Raw genomic sequence first — 14571 nt, forward strand, 5'->3', positions numbered from 1 at the left:
AGGTTCTAGGCCTTGCCCCTCCCGGCGCCACGTCCCCAGCACCCCCCTGCTGCCTCGGGGGGCCACCCAACCCCGGCGCACAGGCTCTTCTGACCGCCGGTCCTGGCTTGGGGGACTTCAGGGCCAGTCTTATCGTTTCTGTGCCACCCAGACACTACCTGGATCATTACTACTTATTCTTTAGTTTCTTAAAACTTCCACGACTTAAAAAGATACCCTACTGGAAAACAAGGAATAAAATACTGCCTGTGTACAGAGCTGGCACGAGGGCTGAATGGGGTCCCCCAGGCAGAGTCCAGTGCAGAGCTCCATGGGGGCAGCCACCTAGGAGGCCGGCCACCAGGAAGCCTGAAGCCCAGCGTGTGCGTAGGTAAGCCCTGCAGGTAAGCCCGAGTCCCGGACCCGGCTCTGGCTTTGCTGTTTCCTGACCCTGGAGGCCGGGCAAACCCTTTCCCAGCTGCTCCAGGAGGCAGAGGGCCTGGGAAGGGCCCTCGGGGCTGCCGCAGCCACTTACTCTTGTCGGCCTTCTTCTCCTTCTTGCTCTTTGGGTCACCTTGGTCTCCACCCTCCACCTTCTCCATCCCCAGCTCCCCTTCGGGCTTCTCCTTCTCCTTGATGTCACCACTGGCTCTGTCTCCCTTAGATTTCCCCTTGGGAGTCCTGGGGGCCTTTTCTGGGGAAACAGCACCCTCCCTGTGCTCCCCGGCCGCCAGCTGCTGCTTCTTCTTGCTCTTGGGCAATTTGGTAGCCATCTGGTCTCCTGACAGCTTCCGTTTGTGGCCTGCCCGGCCCCTTCTGCCGCTCTCCTTGGCGGCGTCCACAGCCTTCTTCCTTTCCTGCTCCAGTAACTCTGTCAGGACCTTCACCACTGAGGCCTGGACCTGAGCCTCGCTCAGGGGCCAGGGCTCGTTCAGGAGGCGCCGAGTGATGTCACTCTGCAGGGCCAGCGTGGACACCTGGGGGCCCCCAGCCCTTTTCTTGGGCTTCCGGGGCTTCTGAGGTGTGGAGCTAGCCTCTCTTCTGCCTGTGGAGAGAGGACTTGGGGTCATGGATTTGGAAGAATTGGGAAACAGACCTCTCACGGAACAAGAGCCCAGGGGGTTCAGGGACAGCATAGACCTTCTCAGACAGCAGCACACGTGGGAGGGCGAGGCCCGGTGATCACTCGGCCCTTGAATGGCCTCTTGGCCCACACCTTCCCACTAGCTTCCCCTTAGGGCTCTCTCTCCTCACACTAAAAATGCGATGTTCAGAGTAGGGATGGAAAATGACTCCACAATGTTAATGAAAGGGCCTGAAACCTATCAACAAAGAGAGGTCAGACAGGAGGAGATGGTATCATCTAGTCAGGAGTCCAGGGCTGTGAGGCAGGAGACCTGGGTTCTAGGTCTGACCACTACCAACTTGCTTTGTGACTCCACGCCTTCCACAGCCTCAGTTTCCCTGTTTGTCAATTGAGGGTTGAGATGAATAGCAAGGGTACCCTATTCTACATCACAGATTCATAATAAAAGCAAAGCCCATCCATATACAGATCCCACTTCCAGGCAGTCCGGGGGTGATGGGTGGTATGTATGTGGTAGCTGACTAAGCAGGTTTACTGCCTGCCAGAGTGACTTCTGGTACAGCCTTTGTTTAGATTTTTCCACACCTCTGTTCTCCTTTGATAATTGTGTGCTGACTACGCGTGTGAAAAAAACCTTCCACAGCCCCCTCTAAAATGTCTCCCTGTCACACACGCCTCCCACGAAGAGAACACTGGGGGAGAGGATGCGCAATGACGCCTCTGCTGGCCCAGCCCCAGGCATGCTGCAGCTAGAAGCCCAAGGCCCAGGAGGGGTCTGACAGCGGCACGTGGGTCAGCACTGCCCCGAAACTCCCAGGGGCCCTCTTCCGTGTCATGAGGCTGGGGCTGTTCCCTGCAGCGTGCGGCGGGCCCCAGGGTGGGTCTGAAGTGGTTCTGGCTGCAGAGCTGTGGTGGGCCGGGGGGACGGGCAAGACAGACTGAGCAGGGGGAGTCCCAAGACAGATGGAGGCCCAGTTCTGTCCTTGGGCCCTTCCTGGCAAGGGCGGGAGTCTGCTGGAGGGCAGAAGCTGGAAGGCAGTTTGCCCTGGCAACCTCTTTCCCACAACCCACCTCTCTGCCCCTTGTCTACAAACAGCCTAGAAGATCAAGGCTGGCAAGCTCCTAGAACTGTCCCAGCTGTGCCCATCTGATACCTGTTCATCAGCACTGGCAGGGTCAGAGGTGGCTAATGCCCCAGGCTGGGTGACCTGAGCACTCGTCTGCCCTCCAGAAACTACATGTTTACTTTCTATGCATGTCACACCTCAGCAACAGGATGTATCAACCCCCATCTTCCACGGTTAAGACGCAGAGGCCGGATAGCCAGGGTCTTGTCTGAGGCTTTACAGCCAAGTTAGTTCATCACCCAGGATCTTTGCTATGTGCTGGGGACTTCTCCAAACATGGGTCTTGCCTTTTGTCTGAGCTATCCTGGGTCCTTATGGCTCACACCAGGAGCCCATTTATTAGGAAGAGGAGTCATCAGGGGCATCTAGGGGGAGCCTACGAGTCAAGGTGCACCCACCTCCTCTAGGGCAGGGATGTACCCACAGGGCTGGAAGACCAGACTTCCAGATTGTTCCAGGCCATACGAGCCAGACAGCTGGGTGTGGGGTTCCCTGCAGTACAGATGAGGCCCTGTTGGTGTGAGTGTTGCTGAGGGAAGGACAGAAGGGCCTTGTCCCTCTAAGTCCTGCTTCGTCCTTCCTGGGCCCCTGACTCACATGTTTTAGGAGACATGGTGCCTGCTGCTTGCTGGGGCTCCACTTCTGGCTTGCCATCTGGGGCCTCTTTGGCGGCCAGGGTAGAAGCTGAGGTGCTGGGGTCCAGCCTGGGAGTGGCCTTTGAAGCCTGGGGATTGGCTGGAGTCAGCCCAGGGGTTACATAACCTGAGAGGAGAGACTGACGAAGCCCAGTGTGAAAGTAGCCAGGACAGGTCCCTCCCAGCCCAGAGGGCATGGCCTGCTGGGAGAGACCAGCCCAGGAGCCCTAGGCTCAGGCCGACCCTGTTGAGCCAGGCAGGGCGTCCACCAGACCTTTTTGTGTACCTCCTGCACTGTTTTAATCGGAACATACTTTAGACAAGCATATTTTAAAAGGAAATTAGTTACTAATGTGAACGGAAAATCCCTAGCATTTGCTATGTACAGATGGTAACCTTAAAAGAAATCCCATCTCACTGAAGAATGTTCTTATCTGGGAATCATCTAAAGTCGAAGCAGGCCCTTCTACAGCCTCCAAGAGTCAGCTGATTAACGACTTTAATGCTGAAATGGGGCGTCTGAGAAGACAGCCTGGCTCCATACAGACGGGACCCTGCCCAGGCCCCTGACCTGGGGGGACGTCCTACACCTAAGGCTGTACCAGATGGGCAGAAACCTGGCCTGGAACTCCTACCCCAAGAGCCCTGCGGCTGCCAGCACCCCCCTCGGCGTTACCTGGGAAGGCGCTACCACCTCATCCTCGCTGGACTCTGCTGTGGTCTCCTCCACCAGGGCCTCCCTCCTGGAAGGGGCGGGACCTGCTGGACAGGCACAGGCACCCTGTTAGGAGTCCCTGCTTCAGGAGGGTCCCAGGCTGGCCTGGTCCCTTTCTGCATGCCTTTCCCTCCTGCCCAAGGCTTCATCTGCTCCCACTGCTCCCTTTCAAGGTCAGCTGCTATTCGCAGCATCCAGGTGAAACACCTGCACGCTAGAACCTTCTGTTCTAATTCCCAAAGCCTATACTTCCCCGCTCCCTGTGGTGCTGGGCGGGTGCATGGCCCTGGAATTTGGGCCTGATACCCAAAGCTGGGAGTGGGCAATCAGCAGAATCACAAGCTCTGTAGCCTCACTTGGCTCAGCTTCCTCGAGGGGTTGTTTGGGTAGGGGAATGGAAGCCCAGCGTGGGTACCATGTCCCATGGGGCAGAACCAGCAGACATGGGGCTGAGGCCTCAGCCCAGGGCCCCACCAGCGGGTCCCTCCGTCTCTAGGCCCGCCGGCCTTCCCCTCCCAGGCCTCTCACCCAGCCTGAGGGCTGCCAGAGCCACCTGGGGCCCCTTGTCATCCTCCTCACTCCCGGAGGAGCTGCCACTGCTGTCCTTGCTGTCATCTGAGGTCCTGGAGGCCCTGGCTTTGGGGCGCCCTGAGGGAGTGGTCATGGCCCGCTGGACTGTAGGAACCGCAGGTTTTTTGAGCTTGTTGGTCCCTTTGGCCTGCGCAGGGGCGCTCTGGGGACTTGTCACAGGGAGTGTTCCCAGAGCACTGCCAATCTAATATGGTGAGAGGAGAAAGAGAGGCCGGAGAAGTCAGGGGAAATAAGACCCTGGTGGTGAGAGCGCCTTGGCTGGGGTGTGGGCCAGGTGCTGGCGAGCCTGCAGTTGCTTAGCTTGCAGCTGCATTCACCCCACCCCTGGGTCTCTCAGGTGGGAAGAGGCCGGGGGGGGGAAGTGTGAGCTAAATTCACAGGGCAGCTTCATGCTGGTACTGCTGGGCCCTCACTTTTCCCCACTGCGGTCTTTGATTGCTGTCCCCTCCAGGGCAGGGCACGGCCTCCACCCCCTCAGCTCACCACACTTGAAGATGAGGGCCTGGCAGCAGGAGGCTGGGCCTCACTGGCTTTCTGGGCAAGGACCTTCAAGGCAGCCTGAGTCAGTGGGAGGTGAGCTGGGTTCCTCTTTGTTACCTGTGGACAGCCAAGCACAGCCCTGAGACTCCTGGGTTCCCAAATATGGTCTGTACCAGCCCCTGGGGTAAGAGGAACTTCTATCTGCAGCAGGAGCTACCAGGCTGCAGGGGGGGCTACTGAGCAGCTATCAGAAGGGCAATCCCACCACATGGGCAGGGGATGGTGCCAGGCTTCAGGTTCTGAGCTGATTATATTGTTTGCAGAGGCCCAAAGACAGTTCCCATCCCAAGGGAGGGAAGCGGCTTAGGCCCCACTACTCAATCTGGGCCTTCACTGGAACAAGACTCCAGCCTGGCGGCTCTAAAACTGCCTCAGTGGTCTCCCTGGTGCTGCTTCTGCTCCCCACATCCACTGGCAGCCAGGGAAAGAGAATGGGAGAAGGACTGGGTGTGACTCCGCACTGAAAACCTCCAGGCCCTCGGCCCCCTTTAGCTGCTGGCGGCCCCGGTAGACCTGGACCCCCACCTCCTGCAGCCTCCTCCAGCCGCTCCACCTTCTTCCAGCTCCCACCCCCAGTGCCTCCCCAGATGGCCCCTGCACCTGGGTTTCCCTGCTTGGAGTGCCCCCCAGCTCACCCTGGCTTGGCTGCTTCCCCAGAGTCAGTGTGGCCCCCAGGGTATGTCACCCCAGCCTCACCTTTCTAGAGGAGGTCACCCCACTATTCTCTAGCTTACACTTGGTTTCCTTCAGAGCACCCACCAGTTGGCGAGGACTTCATTTTTCTGCTTCCTCACCTCCTGGTCCACAAGGGCAAGGACCCATTCTGCCTTCTTCCTGCTGTGTGCCTAGGGCCTGGTATGGCCAGAGGCTCGGCGCCACCTGGTGGCTGATGGCCGAGCGGGTGCAGGTTGCTGGGTACAGTGACCACAGCTTGGCTACCCACCCGGCACCCCTGCTTCCAGGAAGCCCTTCTTGGGCTGTGGCTCCTGATGAGCTCCTCTGAACTGGGGGTGCCCATCACCCCAAATGGCCCACTCCCACTCTCTCCTGCCCTCTCAGTAAAAAGAGTCGGCATGCATAATATGGGAAAACAAACTGAAAGAACAAAGGCCTGGGACCGGAGACCTCAGTTCTGGCCCTGCTGGATCCCAGAAGCTTCAGCCCTCTCTTGTGGAGGGGACAGCACTCAGTTGTATCATTTGAACAACTAAGCCATTAGCTATGCGCTGCCCAGTTTGGGGATGTAGGAGAGGACCAAATAAAAACACAGAAAATGGTAAAGGCTGGGAAGAATGCTAACGGAAACTATTATGAGCACTAAGAAAGGGTAATTTGTGTTCATGGCATTTGGGAACTGAGAGGAAAAACAAACAAATCAAATGCAGCCACACTGGAAAAGCTGATGGGGGGTGTGGAGCAGTGCTGGCCCTGCCCAGGTGCCGTGTTCCCAGGTTACTTGTTCTGACACCTGAAAGGCACCTCCAGAGTCCAGACTGGGGCTGCAGCCGGCAGGCAGGGCAAGGCTCTGGCTGTGAGGAGCAGCCGCCTGCAGCGGGGCTGGGGAGAGGAATCGCCGTCCCACCTGGCAGCATGAGTGGGTAAGGTGGGGAGTGCAGGGAGCCCCTCAGCCCTGCGGCCCGCACAGCCCTCCCTTGCCTGCCAAGTACCTGGGTGGCTGGCGCCTCCTGCTTCTTGACTTCTAACACCCGACTGGGCCCCGCACTGCTGCTGGCCCCAACAGCACTGGCTCTGGGGGCTGTCCTTGGGGGGGCCGTGGGCATAGTCACCACATCGGTTCTGATGGCTGAAATGGAGCAGGAAAGGGGCATGTCAGGGCCCAGAGGCCCCCATGGCCTCACCAGCTACAGCAGTACCCACTTATCAGCCCTTCCTGGGGATGTGACATGGTACTCAGGGCTTATGTGGCACAAGCCCCTTTGATGCCTCCCCAACCCCCAAGCCCTTGAGGCAGGAGCTGCTACAGCCTTGGATGACAAGGCTCAGGGAGCTCACAAGGTTGCTGTGACCCCAGGCTTTCTCCTTGGCCCCTCCCTACACCTCAGTCCTCCACTGGGTTCCCCCTCAGCTGCTTCTGAGTCATGGGCAGGAGCACTGGCACCAAATGAGCAGCTGTGCATTTAAAACAGTCTTCATGAGAGCCACTCTGGTCATCTGCAAAGGTCACACAATGTTCACTGTAGCTCTGTTTATGACAGTCCAAAACACCCCCAAACAGGACCTCAGTGTCCTCTAGCATTGGCACTGGGTAAATGAACTCTGTACCTCTACTCAGAGGACTACTCTGTCGCCACCAAGAATCACACTGTAAACGTGTAATGTCTCAACATAGCAAGTAAAGATCATCCAGCATTAAGTGTGTGGTGTGGGGTCTCTTAGGTTCTTGTAAAGTCAACAGTCACAAGGTTGTTACAGGTATTATCCCAGGCAGTGAGATTACCGTGGTATTTTTTCTTTTGTGCAAATCTGTATTTCTTGATTAGCTTACCAAGATCAGGTATTAGAATCTTGATAAAAAATGTTATAAATAGTATTAACCATTTCCCTGTTATCACTGTCAGAACCACAGATTCTCAGATGTTTAAAGATCCTAGATCTGGCCCTGTCTTCCACTGATGGCAGCTTTTCCTATGACGTCTAGTTAGGGACTCCCTCACCCCTTCACATGCCACCAGAAATGGGTGGCTCACTACCACCTCACAGCCTTCCTCTGTTCAAGCAGTCAGCTATTATAAGGCCCTTCCTTAGACTGTGTGGAAACCTGGTCCCTGCAGCTTCTAGCCACATATTCCTCCAGAAATGGGGATCTGAGACAGTCCCTCCTCACCAGGATGAACCAAGCAGAATCCAGAGACCGGGTTGAGTCCACCCAGACCAACGACTCACTGTGTGACTCAGCCAGCATCCTCTCCCGGGCTCAGTGGGGGTGTGTGTGTGCAGGCGGACCCTCCCCAGTGAGCCCCGCAGCGGCAGCAGGGGAGCCAGCCCTGCAGAGTGGGTGTGCGCTCACCAGGAGTGGAGCACTGCGTAGCAGGGATCACGTCCTCATCCTCGCTCTCTGAGGAAGAGCTCCTGGCCGTGCTCTCTGAGGCCTGGGCCTTCCTGGGGGCACTCGCAGCCTGGGTTTGTGCGGGGGTAGCAGCTGGGGCAGCTGGACTACGATTAGGGTCGACAAAAATCAGAGGGGGTTTAATCACCTTGAAAAACAAAAACAAAACACACCCCCCCAGTGATTAAACGGTTGGCCAGGAACAGGGAAAAATGGGTGGGGGAGGGTTTTACAAGGCAAGGGATCCAGAGAGCTCAGGGTAGCTGTGTACAGAGGCCATTTCAGCTGCCCAGGACACTCCCAGCTCACCCCAGCCCATGCACCTGCCAAGACCCAGCACAGCACCTCACAGGAGCCCATGTGAGCCTCACATGAACCCCTGAGGTCAATAGTATCAGCTCCACTCTACAGGTGGGAAAACTGCAAATGCAGAGAGGGGAGGAGAGTTGCCTGATTGAAGCAGCATCAGGGTCAGAACATTCAGTTCAGACCTCTTTCATCTGGCTGACTCCAGAGGTGGACACTTGGTGAGTGGGAGCTCTGAGCAGAGTGCCACTCAGCTGCCTGGGAAGCTGTTCATAGTCTCACTGTCCCCATCCCAGAGACTCTGATAGAGCCTCCAAGATGTGGCCCAGGATGCAGTGACCCAGCTACATCAACCCAGTGTCTGTAACAAACTGCACAGGGAAAAACCCAACAGATTAAGATTTAAGGGACCCAATGCAGTATGTGGTCCTTATCTGTGAATATTAGATCTAAAACTATCATTCCTGAAACAATCAGGGAAATGGGGCTACTAGGAAGGCCAAGTTTTTTAGGTGTGATGTATTGTGGTTGTACTTTTTTTTTCGTTTGTTTTTTTTTTTGAATGTTATCTAGGGGCTCTGGGAACTGAGTGGAGGGTTTGGATGAGATGGGCCTGGTCACGAGTTCAGGGTTGCTGAGGTTGAGGTTGAGGATGGTATGCGGGAATTCTTTATCTAGGACCTACAGCCCCACTGGGATATGCCCACTGCACGCAAGGGCCCCTCGAGTGCAAGAGTCACGGGTCAAGAGTGCTGTCCATTCCTCAAAGGTTGGATCTGGTGTGACTGTCACTCCCTCTCTGGACCATAGGGAGACTCGGCCACAGGAAGGAGATGCCCGGGGCCCCGGACTGGGAGCCGTCTTGTCCACCACACCCTTCCCTGCCCACCACCCCGCCCCTGGGGTGGTAGGGAACTAAAGTGAAAAATAGAGCAAAAAGGTGCTGCCGGAGGCTGGCAGCGCTGCTGGGCCGGGCCCTTCCTGCCACTGCCAAACAGCCTCCCCTGCAGCTGCTTTGATCTGCCACTTCCAGAGCCTTCCTTCCCACAGGATAAAAAAGAGAAGGATGGGAAGTGGGAGAAGGTTTACAGCTGAGGGAGGGGATCTATATATATGTGAGAAGACAGGAACAGATTGTTGGGGATGGAGAGGCGGTGAACCCACCGAGGCAAACAATAGCGTCTGGGATGTTAAAAGCAGCTCAGCAGCCAAAGCCTCCTCCTCACTCCACCTGCCCACACCACCCGCCCAGCCTCTGGGCTGGGGGCATGGCTGCGCAAGGCAGGGGCACAACGCAGACCCGGCTGAGGCCTGGGTGTGAGTGCAGTGCTATGACAGCAGAGCTCAAGAGGCAGGCCACGCTGCCCAGGGACGTGGGATACTCACTTCTGATCCCACCATTGCCACGACCTCACTGTGTGGTCAGGCCCTGCACTTCCTGGGCCTGTTTCCCACCTGCTGGAGGGACTCTTAGTAATCCCAGCTGGGGCTCCCTCACTGGAGGGGCTCTGATGTGTTTTGGAAGCTGCAAAGCCCAGTACACACAGGGCTGACAAGGGCCCTCCTTCTGGGGTCAAAGACTCACTGGAGGCTAGAGCAGCCTGAACATTTGGCTGGGCCTTCCTGGAGATGCTGGGCAGCAAAGGCCCAGAGGGAACGCCAGGACTCCCTTCCTACTGCAGGGCCTGAATCCTGTCCCAGCTGAGCTCATCACAACTGTACCTCATTCCAGTTTGGGGCACAGTGGAGGTGGGGAGCTGACTGACCCAGGCTGCTCAGCCTGGGGATGGGACACAGCCACAAAGGCACCAGAGGAGGCTCTAAGGGCCTCTCTCAGAACTCCTAGGTGGCCAGCCCCACCCCACTCTCTGGGGATGTAGCCTGGGGTCTCCATGGTTCACTAGCCACTAGAGAGTCTCATCCCAGGGGCTGAGAAGCGTGAGACTCATGGAGGGCAGGTAGCCTCATCCAGGGTGACTGGAAAACTGGTACCAGAGCCAGGACTGGAATTTAGTTGTCCAGGAACCAGACATGAGCTCCCTCCAGGACCAGCCATGCTAGCCTCTGACTCAATACTTTAAATTTAGTTTCTCCTTTTTCTCTCTGACTCAACTTGAAATGTTGACTGCAGGGCCCATGTATTTTTAATTTGGTACCTACCACAGGCCCCAGCACAGACCCTGCCCTGGTTTAAGGCCCCAGGGCTGAACCAGTGTCTCTCAGGGCAAAAGGGTGGGCCCTATGCCTTGCAAGTGGGGAGACTGAGGCACAGTGAGGGGGCCTGGGAACGTAGCCACAACCCCCTCTGCCTGCCGGCCTGGGGCTCTGCCCCCACCCTGGCATGGATCCCTTTCCCTGTCTGATAGACTAATAATAAAGGCAGAGTGAAACTTGTCAGTAGAGAGGTGCTTGATAAATGTATAACAACAATAATAATCATAATCAGTGAGCTGGGGATTAAGGAGCTAAAGCCCTCAGTTAGGAGGGGGCTGCAGCTCCCTCCCCAGGCTGTGCTGCCTTCCCTGTATCCTCCCAGCAGAATGCACAAACTGCTGACTTTTTCCCTCTTTTTTAATAGGGACTCCAGAACCTTCAGGACTGACATACCAATTAAACGGTTCAGTTTAAGCATGCTGTTCATTTTAATTGTGCCAGTCACCCCCACAGAGGGTGAAGAGGCCCCTCCCTCCCTGCTGTTTAGCTCCTGCTCAGAGAAGGAAGCAGCTTTCTGAAGGCTTCACAGAGAGCCAGAGGGCAGTGCCTGAGCCCCACTTTCTTCCATCCTGGGGAGGGGAGTGTTGAGGTAGCGCCAGGAGCCAGTAAGGATGTGAACAGCCTCGGTTCAAACACTAGGTCTGTCTATTCACCACCAGACTTTTGATGCTGGGGTGGTACACTTAACTTCTGAGCCCCGTTCCTTCCTCCTTAAAATGGGAATAAAAGAAGGACCTAGCCTCATACGGCTGTTGTGGGGATTAAACAGAATGAGTATGGGACTTAGCACAGTGCCAGGCATACAGGAAGTGTAGTTGTTCATCATTATTTTTGTAATCTGTGCTAGAAAAGGCAGTGAGCACTCCATCACTGGGGGCATGCAAGCAGCAGCTGACCTTGTTAATGAACTGATCAGCATGTGGTATGATATGTAAGGGGAGATGGTTAAGAAGACCCCCCTGGTCTGGGAGTTGTAGGACTCCAGTGTCTCTGACGGGCCCTGCAGAAGTTTCTGGGATGCCTGGTACTAGAGGAGGACTAAGGGCAGTGTCTTCTGTTGGGGAGGCCTGGAGTTCATACACTGGCTTGCACAGCAGCCTGGTGCACTTAGGTCTCTGGAGCTGGGGAGACAAGCTAGGCTTGACTGACCCTCAGGGGCACCACCTCAGGAGGGCAGCCAGCCTAACAGAGCAGGTGAAGATGTGCCATGGGGAACTGCACGAAGTCTCAGACCAGGCCCATGGAATCAAGCCCCGCAGAGAAGGCTCCCGAACCCAGGCAGGAAGTGGGCATACACAGGGGCCAGCATCTGCCCCATTCTTGGCTCCTCACGGGCCATGGGATTTGGGGAAATCACTTGAACTCAGGCAGATTCCTGCCAACAACCAAGCACCCTCCTGCAGTGGCAGGCACTCCGTCAGGCAGTATGTTGTGCTTCCACACCAGGGCAGACACAGGAGGGAGGGCTGTTACCAGATTTACAGCCGGTATGTCTGGCCTCAGAGTGGGCAGGGCGTGCCCAGGGTCACAGGGCGAGGGTGTGCGAGAGCCGGCTTTGACCCCCCACTGGCCCTGGCATCTGGGTGTTCCATGTTGCTCTGCTGCCTCCCTCACAGGGTTTATTGTGAAAATGTCAAAACAGAGAGAAGAGCTCGGGGAGCTGTGAGGCGCTGCTGAAGGAGGAGAGCTTTGCCCTGCCCTGCCCGCCCAAGCCTGTGGTGTCCCAGAAGGCTTGGCCTACCTGGCTTGCTGGCAGCTCCTCATCACTGCTTTCCGAGGATCCCTCTGCATTCTTCTCCGGTGGGGCAGGAGTGAAGGTCTTGCTTTTGGCAGTTTTAGAGTCACCCTCCTTCTGAGGAGACAAGTATGTGGAGGGGGAGTGGGGGTGTTAGCTGAGTGGGAGCACAACTGAGGGACCAGGAGTGGGGAAACCGCAGCCAACGAGCAGTAACTCCCACACGTGCTGGCTCTTCATGGTGAGGGCTTCCTGCACGCGTGCCGGGGACAGCTGTTGGCCTGGCATGCCCTGCAGCCACTGGAACCACAGCCCTCCACTCTGCTGACCCCCTTTCCAGAGCTGACTCTCAACTTGGAGGGGATGCATGAGTCAGAAATCACGAAAACCTGAGGCTGCAGCGCTGTGTTTACACACTTTGCACACCACGCCAACCTTGAATGTCCCTCTCTACTTCTGGGCTGGTGAGCCCATGGTCTTCCTTCAAGCTCAGCTTAATCATCTTCTCTTCTGGCCTCTCAGAGAGCTGTTCTTCCTGCGCCATCAGAGCATTACCAGAATGCCCTCCGATAGTCTAGCCACTTCATCAGGCCCTATAATGTGAGCACCTTGAGGGCAGGGCCAGCAGCTTCAGCCCTTTGTCTCAGCAAGACAAGAGTGTCAGCTGCTGGTCTGCCACACTGAAGGCAGAGGGGAGTACCAGCAGCACTTAGCAGAGCTCTTGGCCCTTGTTTTAATCACAAAGAAACAGAAATCTAAGACAGGGGTTGGAGTTTGGCCTGGCACAGGGATTTCATTTCCCTTAAGAAGTACAAGATCTGGCCACATGGAGGGCACATTTCCACATGGTCACAACTGACTGGGCTGGCAGGGACATCTTTCTAGAAGGGGCAAGGGCTCTCCAGTTTGCATAAGTCACCACCACTCCCCACTGTCTCTCCTAACACTAAAGCTCAATGTCAGCTGCCATCTATCATATCCACCAGGCCTGCATCAATCATTTCCATCACGTGTCTGAGCCCTCTGAGTTCTGGGGTTTGTCACCCTGAACTTCTGCAGGACAGCCACGCCTGCCTCTTTCTGCAGCATCGTCTAGATGACTCAGTTCCTCATTCCTTCTCTTCCAACTCCCTAGGCTTCACATGAAGCTAGGTGAGGTCCTGCTGTTTATTTTGAGGGGGAGGGAGGTGTGTACAGCAGGTCTCACAGTATAAGGAGACAGGGAAGTTAGCAGCTGAGGAGGACCCTGGGGGCAGAGCCTTCATCTGGTCTTCTTTCCTCACCTGCCCGGAACCTAAGTTCTGACTGCAGAGTGGGTGGAGGGGGCCCGGCGGCCGGGTATCAGAGCTCTTCCCCCTTAGGCCTCACCTGGGCTGCCGTCACAGTTGCGGAAGCCTCCCCCTCACTGTCCGACTCCTCGCTGCTGCTTGCTGAGTCCTCCTCTTGCCTCTTGGCCAGGGTAGCTGGCGGTCCTTTCTTCCCAGGGGGAGCTGTGGCAGATCCTTTCTTGGGGAACCCCTTAGTGGGGGCTGAGGCAGCTCTGATCTGGGGGATCTTCCCTGAGGGCTTTGCCTGGAGCAAGAGAAACGGAATCAGGGGAGGGAGCTGAGAGGGACAGGGACTGTGAAACTGTGGGCAGCTCCTGGCACAGTGGGAAGCACAAGGCTGCGCTCAGCCCTCCCCGGGCCTCCCCTGAGCAGGTGCCTCCCCCTCACTGCTCTCTGAGGCCTCCTCTGGGCCCCTGGCTGGCCCTGGACTGCTGCATCCTCTGACTTCCCCACAGCTACCAGAGACACCCGGCCTCTTACTGAGATGGCGCTGCTCTGGGGAGTTCTTGCTGGTGACTGTCTGAATCATGGGGAGTTAACAGTATTGAGGAAGGAAGTGGACAGCATGGTTCTTTTTAGGTTAAGCGCCACCCATGGTATGCCTGTGGGAGGTCACTTCTGCCAGCGCAGGGCCCTTGCCCAGGTAGGCCACTGCTTGGTATTCCTCTCCACCCCACCTCCTCTGGCTCCTGGTGCCACTTGCCTTGGCTGGGGACCACTGTTTGCCCTGAGAAGTTGCAGTGACCGCTTTTCTGGGAGCTGACGCTGCCCCTTTGGCCAGAGCTGCACTGGTGGAAGCTGGGTTGGCTTTGGTCTGAGGCATTTTCATTGAGGGCTTCATGGCCTAGGACGAGGAGAGGGAGTTACAGAGGAGAGGAAGCGAGGGGCAGGAGCGGCCAGCCGTAAGCCAGACGGTGGCGTTTGGAGTCTGGCTCCTGCCCATATTAGCTGTGTGAAGCTGTGCAGATCATGACCTCATTGTGCCTGTTTCTATTCTGTAAAACGGGATAATAAGGACCACCCACATGGTTACTGTGAGGATTAAGTGGGCGATTCAGTGCCTGGCATGTAATAAGCACTCAGACTTGTATTGTGTGTACTTTCCTTATTGTTAGCTACGCATGAGACTACCCAGACAGAACAAGTGTTTTCCAGGCTCCCTTTCAGCTGGGTGGTTGGGTGATTAGCTTCTGGCTAATACAGTGCCAGTCAAGTATACATTTGCCTTTCTCACACATGTAGGAAAC

At 56.4% G+C, this 14571-nt stretch overlaps 1 protein-coding gene across 7 annotated transcripts in view; it reads right to left on the reverse strand.

Moving 5' to 3' along the window:
* TCOF1 (treacle ribosome biogenesis factor 1) overlaps nucleotides 1-14571 on the reverse strand; it is a 44183-nt gene that overhangs the window by 2126 nt on the left and 27486 nt on the right. For 2 of the 7 annotated variants that reach the window (XM_036994088.2, XM_036994087.2), the window contains exons 14-23: nucleotides 14028-14168; nucleotides 13365-13568; nucleotides 12003-12113; nucleotides 7703-7889; nucleotides 6342-6478; nucleotides 4618-4731; nucleotides 4072-4318; nucleotides 3505-3590; nucleotides 2791-2968; nucleotides 515-1024 (exon numbers count right to left, since the gene is read on the reverse strand). In XM_036994088.2, coding sequence (XP_036849983.1) covers nucleotides 515-1024; nucleotides 2791-2968; nucleotides 3505-3590; nucleotides 4072-4318; nucleotides 4618-4731; nucleotides 6342-6478; nucleotides 7703-7889; nucleotides 12003-12113; nucleotides 13365-13568; nucleotides 14028-14168 — 1915 coding nt within the window. The remainder of the gene's footprint in view (nucleotides 1-514; nucleotides 1025-2790; nucleotides 2969-3504; nucleotides 3591-4071; nucleotides 4319-4617; nucleotides 4732-6341; nucleotides 6479-7702; nucleotides 7890-12002; nucleotides 12114-13364; nucleotides 13569-14027; nucleotides 14169-14571) is intronic. The other 5 variants (XM_073230672.1, XM_073230681.1, XM_036994089.2 and 2 more) reach the window with 5 other exon arrangements.

The sequence above is a fragment of the Manis javanica genome, chromosome 1 (assembly GCF_040802235.1).
Source record: "Manis javanica isolate MJ-LG chromosome 1, MJ_LKY, whole genome shotgun sequence".
Taxonomy (NCBI): Eukaryota; Metazoa; Chordata; class Mammalia; order Pholidota; family Manidae; genus Manis; species Manis javanica.